Source organism: Python bivittatus, unplaced genomic scaffold (genome assembly GCF_059951505.1).
Source record: "Python bivittatus isolate LINGU-HERP-01145 unplaced genomic scaffold, Pbiv_v1 ctg000220_np1212, whole genome shotgun sequence".
Taxonomy (NCBI): domain Eukaryota; kingdom Metazoa; phylum Chordata; class Lepidosauria; order Squamata; family Pythonidae; genus Python; species Python bivittatus.
The window spans coordinates 20,818,486-20,836,049 of NW_028277048.1; the positions used below are offsets into that span (position 1 = coordinate 20,818,486).

Genomic DNA, 17,564 nt, shown 5'->3' on the forward strand with positions numbered 1-17,564 from the left:
CATCTGTACTGTTCCTGCTCAACCCAGTCCTTTTGTTACATGCAAGCAGTAGACTCCTTTGTTATGTTTTGTTAACACTAAATGTATGACCAGATTTTAAAAACCCAGGCAGGTTGTTGCAAGGTATTGAAAGGACTGAATTTAAGATAAAGTGCAAAAGATTAAAAGAAACAATTGACTTCTTACTGAGAAGTTTCACAAAGCAGCAAGACCCGACTGGAGCCTGAAGAGATTTAATAACTTCTTTCATTTCTGGGAAAGAAGCTCCTCATGACCTCCCTTCACTCAGAGTTCAAGGAGGCGGCATTGCGTTCCCCCTCCCCACCTTGGCAGCTGGCCTAAACCACAAAAAGTGTGTTTCTATAGGCAGGGTTCAGCCACGAGAGATCCCAGACCAGTGAGAAAGGCGCTTGGAAAGGTTTCGGCTTCAGGAGCTATAATATGGAAAAATGCTGCCTGATACATCTCTTGGTCCATCATTAAAACTTCCGAGCTGGCTTTACACATTGCACAAAGTATGTGATTTGTTTGCTTGCAGTTTAGCGTGATGTGCAAACAGGAAGAAGGCATAAACCATTTTTTTTAGGGCAGCAAACCATTGTTTGTTGCTGGTTTACTTATTGCAGCTGTAGCTTACTGTGAAGTATAAGTGGTGAAGAGATGGTTAATTTGTGGTTTTGGTGAATTATTCTGCTTGTTGTGCCCCAACCAGGGCTTCAATTAATCCACAGAAGTGCAAGGCAAGGGCAGTAAAAGTTTTTTTCTTCAATACTCCTTATCTGTAGTTTGAGAGCTAACTGAATGGTTCATTCTTGCCTGTGGCATTGTTCTTGCTTCCTTTCAGCAGGAGAGGAGAAATGATGATTCTGGCTAATTAGGCTCAGCTCATGGGATGTCAGGATAGCCTTTGCCCTGGTTTTTAAATGGGAGGAGTAAGTACAGTACCTGCAAGTACAAGCTGTCCATCTAATTTATGATAGTTGTATCCAAGCTTTGTGAACTATTATCATAAAAGCACGATCCAGTTACCTATTTACAGAGGCTAACCATACAAGCTTCAGGCATATAATGGTTTCCTCACACCACCACTCCCAACTTTGGGAGAGACAACAGTGTAAGGTAACCAGCTTGGGCACAATGGATAGAAAGCAATCATTTCCACTTTGATTAGAAGATGGGAATAAGAGATAGAGCTGTGGATCAGCCTCACATGCTAAGAACATCTCAGTGCAAACCTTCAGATATTCTCTTCCCACTGGTTCGACAGAGATGCTACTTAACGTGAAATATCAGATAGGTCAGCTAGATGCACTTCCTTGGCTAACTCTGCAGGAATGAGGCCAGCATTTCAGTCTCATTCCTGTCAGGTAACCCTTCAGAATATCGCAGCCAATGATACTGATGCCTTTTCCAATCTGGGTGCTCTCCAGATGTTCAGGCTGACACTTACAATTCCAGTCAGCAGGGTGAGAATTTTAGGAGTTGAAGCCCACACATCTGGAAGGCACTCAGTTTGAGAAGGCTGCATCAAGAGAATCTTGAAGCAATCCAGCTACTTCTGTCCAGGCAAAATCCCAGCCTCCCAATTTCTGACAAAAGTAGAAATACCATGATGTTTGTTTCATGACTGAAATTCTACTTCCCCAGATTCTTTGACAACAGTATCAAACTTTCAACCTGGACCTACTTGATTGGGTAAGTCTCATCTTTTCTTCTCTGCTTCTCATGTTGAGGGATAGCCTCCCAGCCAAAAGTGAGACTCCAATCAAAGTTTCCCCGACTGTGCTGCTTCCCATATTGGATTGGCTTGGAAAATTCAAAGGAGTTCAGGTCAATGGTGGTGATATCTGGACTGACCACAGCTGTGGGCTCTTCAGCAATGCGTGATAGGAGAGGTTCTAACCATCCATGGAAACATTCACCTAAGAAAAGAGAATCAGGAACTGCTACATCATCTGATGTAGACTCCATAGGGAAAAAAAAAGCCTATTTCCAAATGCTGCTGCTATGGTCACTTCTACCTTTCAGGTTTTTCAGAGATACCAGATGCTCAGGAATTGTTACTCTGCAAATATTTCTCTCATAACCTTCACTTTCTTGCCCATGGAGATTCATATGGACCCTCAATTTTCTTCTAAAAGCTTCTATTAGCTTAACATTTCCAGGACAAGGACACCTGATCTTTTCTGGGCTCAGAATCTACCCAGGACCAGATCTGGCTAGTATTTGGATTAGAGACTGTTTGGGAATACCAGGGCCTTTGGCTAGACTAAGAACTCAAAAACACCTTTCCAGGAAAAGACAGTGGTAAGGCACTTTCATATTGCTGCCAAGAAAACTTGCACAAACATATCCAGGTGTCAATTTCAACACTTTGCCTTGTAAACAGAAATTAGCCCCAGTTACCCCAGGTCTCACCACAGATGCACAGTGGTCTCGAGAAGCGAGATCAAGAATTGTAAGTATTCCAGTGCATTGCGGACCTCTTCACAAAAGACTATACAAAATTGCCATGAAATGAAAAAATCATCATGCTGTATTTGTACGGAGGTTTGACTTCTTGAGTTCCTCTGACAGTCAGGCTCAAAAGAGCCAGGAAGTCCCTTGCACATCAGAAACTGTGTTCAATCCATCACGATTTTGGCATTGGCAAAGCTAATTCCATTAGCAAATTTTGCTTCTGGATACTTTTAAACCAGCTGCTTCATTTATCAGTCACTATCACATTGGAAAGAATAATTGTGGAGGTCCCAGCCTTCCTCGTCTACCTTTACCCTTTCACTTTTTAGCTTGCTTAATACACTTCTTTCCTACTACAATTCTGTCATTAAGTAATTTACACTTTATTATGGACAAAAATGGAACCTTGGAGGCAAGAGATCATATGAGGCTCTATGAGAAAATGGATGGAAAAAATGGCTGAAGTAAATACATTGAACATTTCTGGGAATTAAGTTTATCTAAGGGTTTTTTTATACTACATACTATACACTAGAGAATCAGAACATGCCCCCAGGACACAGAGAACATTCACACTTGTATGTACAGTACATTAATAATAATAATAGTAATAGTAATAATAATGTATTGAATTTATATGTGCCCGACTCCTAATAACTCTTACTTTACTTCCTTTACAATGAAATATTGAATGATGAATGTGGATCTGAGCAGGTTGGAAGCAGTTTTATTGCCTTACATCTTGAACAAAAGACAATACTTTTAGTAGTCTATTAATTCATTCATTCAACTGCCATCCACCCATATTTAATTCACACTTTATGTGTATCAGTTGGTTTCTCTGCATTTACTCACTGAAGCAATTACATCTGACTTCACTGAAGCTATTATGTTTGACACAACAATCAGAATCTGTAGCATTAGCTCTGCCATTACCCATTAAACATGTGGGTCACTAGTGGATGGAGATTCATCAAGGGGTGAACATGCTGCTGTGAACCAGCCCAAGTGATATAGTGATCAATTGACACAATTTTCTCAACCTTGGCAACTCTAAGATGTGTTGAGAAACACTGAATGAACACATATGTGTCTATGAACTAGCATTGTATGTCAAGAAAAAAAAAAAAGCCAGACTTTATCAGCAAAGAAGATTATTACTTACAATGAGCATCCAAGAAAGTGAGTACGTCACCCGTAGCAACACTGGCACCAAGCAATCGGGCAGTTATTAAGCCCTTCCTCTCCAACTGTCGGACAACCCTGACTATCTGCAATTGCTTCACATAGTTGTCCAACTCGTCTTTCAAGTAGTCTGAAAGAGAATGCATCCAGTCAGAGGGGCGTGATGCTCCAGAGTCTGGGGACAGCGGGGCTCAGATTCTCAGCCCTCTGGGGGACCAATTTAAACTCTGGTTTTTAATTTTACAAGTTCACTTTTTACTTTTACTTGAAAACAAGCTGAAGAACCAAAAAGTGCTTATGAAGCAACATTGGAGATTGGAGAAAGGAATGACCCAGAAAAAAAAGGATGAGAAGAGGGAACCAGGGAAAGGTAGTGAAGGAAAAAAAGTACAATCTTTAGCAGTCAAAGAATGCAATTTCGCACACATTGGTGCAAGAAAGTAAAAACTCACTATGGTCATTGAAAGTTGTTCTCAACCACACACACTTACTTACATGTATATACTAATACCTCAAAGCAGTTTGCCATACTTTCAAATAAACTCACACAAGATTATGCTGTAGAAGAGACTGCTGCACTCCAGACATGCCGAGATTCTTGTTATCCAAGCCTGGGGAGCACACCACAACCAAACATACATCTGCAGCATTTGAATAAAGCATTAAACTTTGTAGCTCCCCATTGCCCAAATTTCTTTCCCATTATTTGGAAAATGTTCCTATATTACTGGTCTTCAGCAAGCAGCTGAGAACATACTAGGACCGAGTTGCAACCTGGTTCACCATGGGCTGCAAAAGCAGCAAAGCCCCTATACATTTTTTAAAGGATTAAAAGTGAATTAAAATTAAACATTGAGTAACAAACTGCACTAGGGGTTCCAAGTTTAATAACAAGACTGGGTGATTTATTTCCCTGACTGTTTTGGGTCTAAGCGTTTCATGCAGTGTCGACATGAGAAGGTATACTGATTAATAAAACAGAATGCACTGAGTAAGAAAGCATGTATTAATCAGATAGGGGTGGGGTGGGAAAAAGGGTGACTCTGTACAGATGCCTAAAAGTTTATCTAATTACTTTTGCTTGCTGCTTAACACTAATTTTAGGAGTGTATACAAGGCAATTCCTATTGCTACACAGTTGTTCTTCAAACAGAAGATAATACTTCTCAGTGACGTCCTTTCCTATGCTAATATTTAAGGTCAACAGGCTCCTTTCCTTCACTCTGGTGTCCCCAGAGCACATCCAATTATGAGGGTTGGAATCTAACACATCTGGAGGGCATCAGGTTGGGAAAAACTGATGTTGAGCATCCTGCCTGTCCACATTCAGTTCCTTGCATTAATTGCAGAATCCTACTTATCACGGAGAAAAAAAAGGGAAGCTGAGAGTCTCTCTGTTTTTCTCATCCCTCCTCCTAACCCAGCATTTCTTAGCATCAAAGCCAAGTCCTTATTTAGAATTATTCTGACCACGCTGTTGATTGCCAGGTGCAACCTGTGGCAGGAAGTGGTTCAGATCTCTGTAGTGAGAGATGGTTAGCTTTGTAAATTTCAGCTAAAGAACTCTGCTGTGAATTTGAAGGGTATAGTAATGGTAAAGAGGAGGAGGAGGGCAGGAAATGACAGCCCAGAATTGGAAAATGACAACAACATGAAAACAACTTTCAGTTAGAGCAACTGAGGAGTTTTCTTCTTGCAGTCACACACATATGAACATACATACTCTCCCTCCCTAGGAAAATGGGCGAATACTTTTTTTTTCATTCTTCAGTATGAAAAGGCATGGTGATCATGTGTTGTTCTTGACAAGCCCTCCATTTGAAGGTCACCCGGTATAAATCTGGTTTTAAGCTAGTGAACTACAAGAAGGGACAGCAAGGAAGGCCTTGGATCTGCAATTTACCTCGACTGTTGCGAGGATAAAGGCAGCGAGAGAGAGCAAAAATCTGTTTCACTCTTCACAGGAAAAGGAGGATAAAATCTTTATCAGCAGAACATACTATTTATGGTGAGGAAGCCTAAAAACAGCCAGATAGGGATGTTTTCTGTCTGTGCGTAAGTGCATGTATGTAATCAGGGCCTAACAGCAAGCAAAAACTTAAATAAAATAGCCCAATAAGTGTAAGCTATCTGCATTAAAATGTATATTTAAAAATAGAGTTCTTAGTGATGCCAGTTTACTTGTCCTTTTTAATAATTAATTAAAACTCCAACTAGTTGAATTCTTACTGATTTAAATTCTTCCTGAGCCATTGGAACAAAACTGGCCTTGGAATTTTCCCTGTATATATGCTATAGATAGCAAAATAGAGAGCAAACCACTCTGTCTTTTACTTAAACTAATAAGCATCATTTTCTTAAGAACCGACCCTGCCTTCTGTTCCTGTGTTAGCCTAAGATGGGAACAGGGAGGGGTTAATGGGCCTGAATATTTCTGAAACAGTTCAAAGCAGGCACAGCCTTTGTTAGGAAAATTTCCAGCTAGGGAAGCAAGTAATAGACAACAGCTTCTTGACAGGGGGTGAGTTGATGTTTGTAAGGTATAATCCTTATTATTATTATATATATGGATGGCTAGGAGGATTATAACACTACAAGATTCAAAGAGAATCACAAGCCATTTATGTTCGGAAAATTCATATGCCTTTGTCTACATGTATCAACAACTGCAGAAATTTGGGATCACGTCGCTGCCTTCCTGTTCAGAATGCTGCGCCAGGCATTCGAAGATGTCTGGAACTCATATTTTATGCTACTTTGAATCTACTGCTCAAGGAAACTGAGCAACTCATCCACGCAAGATTCTGATTTTGAGAAGGTGATGGGGAACAGGAATCTCTGTGTTCATGGCCCAAACCTAAGACTCGACTGGAAAACTCTTCTGCCTTCTACACAAGCATGGAAAGAGCCAATGCAACATCTCATCCACTATAATAAGGCAGGAGACTGAAGAAAACCCTTACAGCTATGTGACAGCATTCCTATCATTAGGCAGAGTGAAAAAGTTACCTCGAGAAACTGATGTATCATGAAAAATTGCTAGATATATTCAGTTTTTCTTTCTAGTATTTTTTTTCCACCAGAGAGAATAATCCATGATCTTTTCTGGGTCAGATGTTAAGTAACTTGATTTCTATGCAACTGTGAAAAGAACATTTGCTGTTCTACCTTTGGCAACAAAACACCTTAATTAATCTGTCTTCAGAATCATTTTATTTATACCTCACCCTTCGATTTTAAAGTTACTATTTTAAAGGGCAGGCTGCCAGCCAATAATTTGCTTGCTTCCCACATAAAGCAGCAGTTTTCTCACTTTTCCTGTAGGGCAGGTTTTGTGAAAAACACAGAAATCACCCTTACAGTGTCAGAGTTGTATGTTATCACAGTATCATGTCCCAGAATCTCTAAAATAACCGCATAGTTAAATGTTGCAGCTACAGCAAAGCAGTCAGAGAGGACATTAAACTTTTCAAAATATCGTGCTTCAAAAGCCATAACTGCTTTGAACAAGCTGCTTATCATTTCTGGAAATGAGATCTGCTTAATCTGATAGAACAAGAAACTTTAACCAGTTTGCTCAAGAGCAGCCTTCCACAACCACATTATCTCCAGATGTGTTGGGGGTACAGCTCTTAAAACTCCCATTATTAAATTAGCAATGATTTAAGATTTCCTTGACTGAGTTCTCAATGGGAGGGGGAAACATGAGTGAGACAAGGGAAAGTGTTAGAGTATTATGTAAGAAAAAGCATGCTACGGTGAAACAGGATCAAGTTAGGAGCAGGACAGCATCATTTAGCCATGAAGCCCAGTGTTTTTGGATGAAACCACTTTCTTTCCATCTCATCTCATCTCATCTCATCTCATAAATGTCTTGTAAATATAAACTGGAGGGAGGCTCCTTTTGCATTTCTCTGAGAGCCTGACAGAGAAGACATCTTTGGCTAGGTGGATCAATAGTCTGACTTGGTAAAAGCAGCATATAGAACTGGAGAAGATGCATACCCTCCTAGAAGCAAGCATGTATTCTACAGGAACATGCTGGCCAGCCTCCACCTTGTCCTATGCTAGGATCCCTGATACCTCTGAAACCAAAGAATCCATACAAGATTGTACCCACCAATTTCTGTACCCACTTCTGTTCACAGTTTAAGCATTTGACTGGCTCAATAAGTGGTTAAGAATTTTTAAAATATTAATCTTACTAGAAGGAAAAAAATACTTCAGCCATCAACAGATTTCATACTTGGCTAATTGTGTTTTTCATTTCTCTAACTACCAGTATAAAACATTGCATTATAAAAATGTGGAGCTAAGGACACAGGAAAAGGTACACTGGAGGAACATTCAAAATAATCTTCCCTGCCATATGGAGGGGAAAAGTTGAAGACAATTTGAAGGTTTCCATAAGAAGAGAGAAAGCAAAGAATGCATGCAGGGTGGAGTAGAAGAGAAAGTTCTCAATCTAAGGAGGAAGCAGGAATAATGGGCCAACATGAGAGATAGTATGCAGAAGCTGGTATTAAAACTTACATCAAACTCATTGGTGTATTCATAAGAACTCAGAAAACCTTTTACTGTCGTATCTTTAGTGGCCCTTTGAGAACCTTGAGTGGCAGAGAGTCAGGGAGGCAGGCTGAGGCACAGTATACAAGCTGTGATGTTGAACCATGTCATTATCTTAATCTGAGGTATAGCCAATTTAGATGGCTAAATACAGTTTGTGGTTTCTAAACTTGCCCAGCTGAGTAGTTTGGATGGAGGCTAAATACAGTTCTGTGAAAAAGTATTCACCCTGTTTTCTAAATTTTTGTATATCTTTGCCACAGGATATTATCAGAGCTTCATGTGGGTCCTAGTATAATATAAATGGAGTGAGTTAATGAGTAACACCAAAGTGTGGTGTCTGCTTCATTTATTATATAAAGAAAATCAACCAATATGTGACATGGCAGCATGAAAAAGTAATTTCCTCCTTCGATTCAATGACTGACTGCACCAACTTTAGCTCAGTAACTGCAAATGTTAACTGGTGATCAATTTCTCACACTGAGAGGTAGGAATTTTGGCCCATTCCTGAAGGCAAAACTGCTTTAATTCAGGGTTTTCTAGCATAAACAGCTTGTTTGGGGACTTGCAATATCTCTGGACTTAGGTCTGAATTTTGGCTTGTTATTCCAAAACAGTGAATCTGTTTCTCTTCATCCCGTGTATTATAGCATGGGAGGCAAGGTTGATGAAGAGAATAGAATGCCTACAGTCTGATGTTCAGGAGCTCAGTGTGGACGGGAAATTTCAAGACCCTTCCTTGCTTTTGCTTTATATAGCCTTTAATTTAAACCAGTTAGATTGGATACTTCCAACAGAGAAATGAGCGCTGGCTGTCCAACTCTAGATATAGATGCGGGTACTCAGTAATGCAGTTCTCAAGGCAAATAGGATATCATGATCCAGTCTTAAAATATTTCTTACATACATCACAGTTCATTGTCTTTCAGGAATAATACACAAGCATACAGAGTTTCAAATAGATTATACTTGCCATCTGTACTGGCATCATCTACAAGAATTATTTCTTTTAACAATATAGCTGGAGAAGAGTACAGCACACTATAGACGGTGCGAAGCAACGTTGACCAGGCTTCATTATGAAAGACAATAATGACGCTGGTGGTCGGAAGGGGTGGACAGCGTTTGAACTTTTGATCGATGCACCTGCAAAAGGAACATTAAATCTAAATTACAACTAAGATTAGGTATGAGCCTTACATTGATTAGGTAGTGAACACTTTTTCATTTCAGTTACATAGGCTTTGCATTCATGCTCGTATACGGAGTTTAATATACATATTTTAGCACTTTTTGGTTATTTAAGAAAACCCTTCTTGTAAGTAGATATTTCAGTTTTAAAATTCAGACATATACAATTATACAACTGAGAAAATGGCTACATCTCAAGGACAAACTTGTCCATAGGCCAAAATGTGCTTACTACGTGTTCTTGAGGTCTAGAATGGAAACATTACGTCCTTCAAACAACAGAATTTTCCAAATTAGCTTGGACTCTCAGGGATTCTGGGACCTATCTGTCCTGACTGTTATGTTTGGCTGCCCATATGTCTTAAGATGACCATATCTGAGCTAAGATGTGTGTCTAAAATACTGGGTATAAGATCTATAATCTGTCAAAGCATGTGAGTTCTTGATTTGAAGAGCTAACATCGCCATACCACAAACCACAAAGACTACACATTCAGAGGTAATACTAAGATACTGTTTACTGCTGTGGAAATGAGCCTGGACAAGTGTTGGGCATACATGTTTCCTCTTTCCCTGCCCATAGACCCATGTCTGACACTAAGCTTATAACTATTTTATAAATCTTCAGTGATTTATAAAGGTATATGGATTCCCTCTCTCCTCAGGGTCAGCCAGCGTTTGTCTGGCTTTTTAGGCATCACCTCAACCAACACTTTTGATGCTACTTCGAGTCTCACATTGCAGGAAGTGGGGGAAATGAGGTCTGAGAGAGACAACATTTAAGCCAGGCTACTTAGTACACCCCATGGCAAAGACAACTGTTGAAATGGGTCCTTGTGCTTCCATGCTCAGCCTCTTAGTCGCTGGACTACGCTAGTCCTGAGCTGGCCCATAAATAGATTGCAAAGGGGAACGTCGATAGGCGCAGCTTAGTGCTGTAGTACTGCAAGAGGGGAAAAAATCCAGCACCTGCTAAAATCCTCTCTTCTCCCTAATGTTTAAGAGACACAAGAGCTCTTTTGCATTTGGTTACCAGTCCAGGCTCCTTCCCCCCTCCTTTACCTTGCCCCTAAGTGCCTGTAGGTCATAGGATGAGGTCATGAATTGCATCCCTGAAAGCAGGCCACAACAATGAAGGGTCTCAATTGGTTCCCTGCTATGTGCTTGTGAATGGAAACTCTGACATGCAGAGCATTAAGGGGAGGGGGGAGAGAGAGAGAGAGATCATTTATTCTCTGAAGATTTAGGGACTAACGGCATTGCCTTCTGCCATTGTTTGCAAGCTCAGCTGTAAAACAGAAAGATACAATGAAGATCTTTTTGTTCACAGAGTGCATGCATTCCTTTAGAAAGGCGGAAGACCTTCACAAAACATTCTGCTTCTCATAGCTCATGTAGTTTATGATCCTTTGCCAAGGTTGGCCATTCAGATACAAAAAAACCCCATCATTCACTGCTGCACATATGATAAATGATTAGAAACTTCTGCTTCCTATTTCTGACTAGCTGCAGTATATTGTTACACCTAGAAAACTTAGCAGAATTAAACCATGGTCTGTAAAAACAAAGCAGGATCCTCATTCATTCCAAGAACTATTTATTAAAACATATGGTTAACCTGATTACATTCAGTTCAACCATAATGAGAAACCCTGGCTACCTTAAACTCCAAAACTTCTAACAAGGGTTGGGCAATTTTTGAGGATGACTGAGGTTGTAACAGTGGAGGCAAATGATTTGGGAGGTATTGTCAGGTTTTTTCCCCCCTTTGAGGCAAATATGGTAATATTCTGGGTGGGAGAGAGTGTCATAGTAGAGAGAAGGTGAAACCTGTATGATTATTGTGGAATGGGATTTTTCTTTTAGCAGTTTAAATGTATGTTTTCTTAGCTTAGGTTATGCTACCATTTCTATGGGTTTTCCAACTCACATTCTGATTTTCAGAGTTTACTCCACTAAAAGGGTTCCAAGAACTGTGAAAAATGGAGTTGAGGGCTCTAAGTTGCCCTCTACATTTTAAATCTTGTACCTAAGCTGGAGAAGGGAGGAGCATTCAAGTCTACAACCGATTGCTAATCCTTGCCTGAATACATTTGTTGATTCATTTATTAGATTAATATTGACATATTTTTCAGGTATCATGTATCGCTAAATGCTGTGCAGAAAGCTGAAGTATATCTGTTGGGCTTCACTTGGTACCAAATTCAGGGTCAAACTTTGCATCTCCCTCCCCACTTTATATATCTACCAGGTAATATGTAAATTATTTACATATCTTTACAACAGGGATAGGGAATCTATGGACCATTGTATCTTGAGAAACCAGAGAAGAATCTGGTTTCTCTTTAAGGGCTTGGCAAGCTGCTGCAAGAGTTGATGCTGAGATTTAAAAAAAAAATGAACTAGGCATAAAAGAGCTTTATTTGTTTAAAATCAGTAAGGAGCTATACATGTTAAACATTAGAAGAGCACTTATTGTGATTGCAAGCTTCTTCCATGTATCTAGAGTGATGCTCTACTTTAAAAGAAAAAGAAAAACCATTCTTTGGTATGTATGACTAGTATACAAGCCCATTTTACTGTTTATAAAACCATAAAACATGTGGCCAGTAGAAACACACAAGGCTCACATCACACGTATTTTCAAAATGTTCCAACACCCTGTGAGAAAGTGGTACCCCTACCTTTTTTGAGTTCCAGGAGTCAAATGATCTCCCCCAATAGACACAGACATGCAAACACAGGAAGCACTTTAAAATACCTTGCTGCAGCACCAGGCAGACACACATTCGTGCTTTTCTCATGACCACTCCTCCTGCTGCAGGAGAGGACCTAACTATAACCCAGCTACAAAGTACCTTTAACTTGAAGGAATAAGCTTTTCTTTAGTATTTCTTGTACTTAGAATGGTAAGTTCTAGGACATTCAAGATGAATCATGTGCAGGAACACTTGGCAGAGAGTCAGAGAATTCAAATCATTTGTTAAAAGGAGCTGCCAGCCCCCCCCCCCCCCCGCTTTATACCAATCTCTTTTGATTCCACTACCCATACCACCCTCTGAATCTTTCAGCGGGAAGAGAGAGGAGTCCCTTGCATGCTGCATACCTCTAGGGCACATCAAAAGGGGGAAAATGTTCCACATGGCAGATCAGGCGTTTCCCTCCCCTCCCTTGATCCCTCTCCAAAGCACTCAACAATAAAAGTTTCATTCACAAGCTTGCTCCACCCGAGCCAATTTCCCCGATTTATGGTTTTGGTTCTGGGAGGGCTTTACACTTTAATTTAAATTGGTTTATGCTTTTTGGGTTGACTGAATAACATTCTTGCACTCTGCCTTGAACACAGCATTCTTCTATTGTGATATCTACACCTGCTAGGCAGAAATAATCAGTTGTCAGAAGGGTAGGAGGTAAGTTGAAGAGAGGAACTGTCTGCCAAGCCAGCCTAGTTTTAAGCCATTATTCAAGCTGCCTTTGTTGGGTCCTTTGACTGACTTATCCCCCTTTGAAAAGCAGCAGCAGCAGCAGCAGCAGCAGCAGCAGCAGCAGCAGCAGCCGCCGCCTTAGAAAGCCTTGGGAGACCACAGGGGAAGGGGAGGGGGTAACAAGGGTCAGGTTGGCCTCCATCCTCAGCCTCCTGCTGTACTGTAAGCCGTGTCTGTTCCACTGGGCGAGCAAAGTGAAAAATTACGGAGGCACCAGAGCTTCACCAAGCTAGAGGAAACGGACCGAAACCAAGGGCAGGCGACAGATGTAATCAAGGAAGTTTTTGAACTTGAGCAACCTTTTTTTATTTATGTGTTGAAAACAGCTGCAATTGTCAATGCTCACTGCTCTGTAAATGGGGCAATAGTGGGACGCAAAGGTAAGAGAATGTGGGGCAGCAGGATGGGTAGCATTGGATAATTAAAAAGCAGAACTGAACCCGGGGCTCTTTTTTTTTTCTTAACCAGAGATGAAAGAAAACCAGTAAGAGTTAATCTTTGGAGAATTTCTTGTGATCTTTTCTCCACTTCCCCTCCCTCCAACCCATCTTGACAGTGCCCACTAATCTATGGATATAGCTAGAATCAGAGGCTCTTGGCTTTCTTTTCTTATTCTTGCATACAAAGAAGCCAGGGAGTTGTTCTAAATTTTTGCACCTTGGCACTTTTGATAGATGGACATTCTCTCACAGCCAACCATTTTTAAATAAACATTTTGAATGAGAAGGGCCTAAATGTGCATTTTCAGAGGGTGCTTATGTGTGACATTGCTCAATAGTTTAAAGCATTAGACTTCTGGGAATAGCATACTTCAAATGTGAAGTTTAAGTTCTCAGTTATAAAATATTATGATTACATTTCCAGACACCTGCTAACAACTATTCTGTAAGAGTAATCAACTCAATATCATCAAGGGGGCGATCAACAAAGTGTGCTGATTACAGATCTGAACCCAGAACTTCTTGGGACCTAGCGTAGCCATTTCTCCAATACTGATAAATTGGATATCATCTATGATATATAATCATGCCATTTATTTTCAATCTTTCAAGGAATCCCAGTTTGACAGCTAGCCAAGAATGCTTTGATGAAGAGGTAATGCTTATTATCATCCCTGAGACCTTACTGTATATGCAAGGAGTGCACTGTATGATGTGCAATGAATACATGCGCACACATCAGTAGGGTCTGCACATATTATATTACGTAGCAAGTCCAAGGGCATATGTCCACTTACTGCCAAACACTACATGCAGGTTATTAAATCCTGTTACTATCAACTTTACTGAAATTTAACCATCATGAGGTATTCACTCTATTTTAATACTAATTGAATATATTTTCCTTTACTAGGAAATATCTCTGTATGAATGAAAATGAATACAGTTCTAACCTTACCTGCATAAACTTTATAGATGCACTGGTAGTATGCAGTATTTCCATTAAATAAAAATGATCATGACTACAATAAATTGGAGGAATTGTAACAGTACACTGGATAGCATGCTGAATTTAATAGTGAGGGCTTTATATTCAAATTCTTTATAAACTTGATTAGTCACAGACAACTTTACATCACTGTCTCTCAGACCAACCTACTCTGGATGTATAAATCTACACTGACTATCATTCCAGCCACATGTATGTGCTGATAACTCAACTGCATAGTTCCCTGCCAAGGCTCTCAAAGCAGCAACAGGATTTTTCTAGATCAAGAGAAAAGAGCAAGGGGGCATTCAGTAATGATGCTTAAGGAGACAGGGCACAGAATCAATTAAGCTTGAAGGCACGGCAAGAGACTGCCACACTACCAGCCTAAACTGACATGGGAGATATTGAAAACAACCCACATTTCTGTCCATATGCCATGAACAGCATTTAGATGTGTTGCCAGTGCTCAAGTTGACTATACAGGTAGACCCCAGTTTAAGAACGAGTTCTGTTCCCAAGGTCTGTCCATAAGCTGAATTTGTACGTAAGCCGGGAGAGTATTATTGTATAATATTGTATAGGTAGTATTGTGTAATGAACTCAAACCATTGTGTATTTAACTTGAACCATTGTGTATTTAACTCAAATTTTGTTACAATAGGCTCTGTTCTTAACTATGGGTTGTTCTTAACCCAGGGATTGTATAGCAAAATCATATTCCAACTGTGTTCTATACTACAGCTTTCCCAATCACCATGGAGCTGCTGAGAAGTCCAAAGTTACTGTAGAGCACCAAATGAGACTAGCTGAGTGCACAAAAGCCACAAATCCTCTTTGTTTTTAAATGGAGAAGAGGGCCAATGACGAGCAACAGCACTGATAAAACTCTTTAAAGAAGAGCATCTTTAAACAGCATCCCGCAATAGATATTGCACTCCTTTGGGCATTTAGGAAGTCTGTTAAGAACTCAGTATTTAAACAGGCTCTGGGGTTTGAATGATTGCACTTTTCCTCTCAAGTTATTGAAGTGATTATTTCTGTTCTGATTTTTTTTTTTTATTCCTGGATCTTATATACATGCTTTTATTATGTCATACTATGTTGTTGTTGTTGTTGAGTGTTTTAATCTGAACCTATGGAGGGGGAATTGTATGCTACTCAGAGTTGGAGCAGCCTAGAACCCCCTGCAAATGCATAAGCCAATAAATGTACTTTTTGCATTTGTAAACATTTGCAAATGTAGTCATGATCTGATCTAAAATATGGCCTGAGAAACATGACATGCTCCTCTCCCAATTACATCTGAAATGACATCTGCAAGTTAAATTACATTTAACTTGACATCAGAAACTGGGGTGTTTTATCTATAAATCGGGTGGGACACTTCTGATCCTCCAGATTTTGCTGAATTACAACTCTAAGCATCCTCCACTATTAGACATGCTGGCTGAGGCTGCTGGGAGTTGAATCTGAGTAGCATCTGGAGGGCTACTCCAGAGGGTTCCCCATCCCCCATAATTCGATGTACTATCCATAGCAGTCACACTCTTTCCCTTCCAAGGGAACAGGAAGTTCTGCAAGACAGCAAACATTCTCTTTATCATATCAGTACCAGAAGTTTAGATGTTTTAAAAGGAACTAGAGACCATCTCTCTCTCTCAAGACCTATCCATCCACCCATCTTAACTAAATGCAGTACGTACATATGAAAGCAAACTCTGTATATAAGAAAAGGTGAGTGGCTGCTAGCATTCAGAGAGAGATTTTGATTCTCATCTAAAAGTTGTTCTTCATACAGAGGCTGAAGAATGACCTGGAATGTTCAGGAACACCAGCTTAATCAATATTCCCATAAACTTCACTCCACAAATGCAAAACAGGACAAAAAGCTTATTCCACTGGGCATGCAAAAATGTGGGCAACAATTACTGATAATGTGGACATGCCATTTATTTTATTGCACATCTCCTCCTAAATATGAAACCCAAGTAATAGTAGAAGGGTCAAGTTCTCAACCTAGCAAATAGTCCACTTTCCATGTGATTGCATGCCCAATGTGGTAAAGCAAATGGTTGCTTGTATTCATCCTGGTTTGCTCTAAAGCAGTATTTCTATAAGAAGTGGAATGGAGAAAAATCTTACTCTGGAGGCCTACTGTCAGGTCCCAGGGCCCTCTGGAGAGAAATACGGTCACTGGCATAGGCATTGAAGCAGTGCTTCTCATATCCATGTTCTTTCTCCTTTGTCTCTTCTTGTGTCCACTGATCCTTCTTGAAAGCTTTTCCATCAGCACCTGGGCTATTGGGGTCCTGTGGTGGACGTTCCATGAAGGGCTTCAGTTCTGCTGGTGTATAATGACCTGGCAAGCAAGACTTGCTGTCCTGTACAGGTACCTCCTGTTGAGCAGGTGCCCGGATCTGCAACTTTGGCATAGAGTCACGGATGTTGTTGACAGCTCCCATCATTATGTCTATCATTTGGTCTTTCCTGTCCACAATATTTTTCAGCCATGGTTCCTCCTTTTGTTCCCCATTGCCCACATCTCTTTGCATTATGAAGAGGAAGATTACAAAGACAACACCCACCAAAGCTAGCTTTAGTGGGGCATAATGCCTTCGGAGAAGCCTCATCACGGCTGACGTCCAGCAATTATTCCTTCATCAAAGGTGCACTCTTCTCAAAGCTTTGGTTAATCTGTAGAATCTCACCATCTTCTTCCAAACCTGAAAAGCACACAGGGAGACAAATTCCAGAGGAATCAGAAGGATGACTATGAGTCCCACCAAACTCTTCCCCCACCTATATTACAAACCTATAAATATATTAACCTATATTACAAAATATAGTAAGAAGGAGAACGTTCTCACTATATTTTGAAGTGTTATGTTCTACGGCACCATATTTTCACAGTGCCAAGCCAGGTTGCTGACTCACAGTTCAGAATAGGAAACGAAGAAAGAGAGGAGAATAAAAGGAAGGCTACAATCTGACCTAAGGTTTCTATGGTTTCATGTCCTACAGAAGCACCAATCCAGAAGTATCACTGTGTTTGTAAACAAAGCCAGGCCTAGAGATGCCACAACAGTTATGACATCCACCTAGTATTGCACGGGGTAAAAAAGAAAATCTAGGCTATGGGGGTGGGGAAGACAAAATCTCATGTCCTGATGCATTCAGCATAGAAAAATAGCCTTTGTACATCCTGGCTATACAAATACCACTAAATCCTGGGGAAACAGTTTT

The 17,564-nt window shown here is 40.2% G+C and overlaps 1 protein-coding gene across 2 annotated transcripts in view; it reads right to left on the bottom strand.

Moving 5' to 3' along the window:
* The window catches only part of GALNT6 (polypeptide N-acetylgalactosaminyltransferase 6), a 63,763-nt gene that overhangs the window by 22,142 nt on the left and 24,057 nt on the right, over positions 1–17,564 (bottom strand). For both annotated transcript variants that reach the window (XM_015888233.3, XM_007420731.4), the window contains 4 exons: positions 16,464–17,044; positions 9,188–9,360; positions 3,626–3,775; positions 1,688–1,922 (listed from right to left, as the gene is read on the bottom strand). In XM_015888233.3, coding sequence (XP_015743719.1) covers positions 1,688–1,922; positions 3,626–3,775; positions 9,188–9,360; positions 16,464–16,951 — 1,046 coding nt within the window. In that variant the 5' untranslated portion in view covers positions 16,952–17,044. The remainder of the gene's footprint in view (positions 1–1,687; positions 1,923–3,625; positions 3,776–9,187; positions 9,361–16,463; positions 17,045–17,564) is intronic.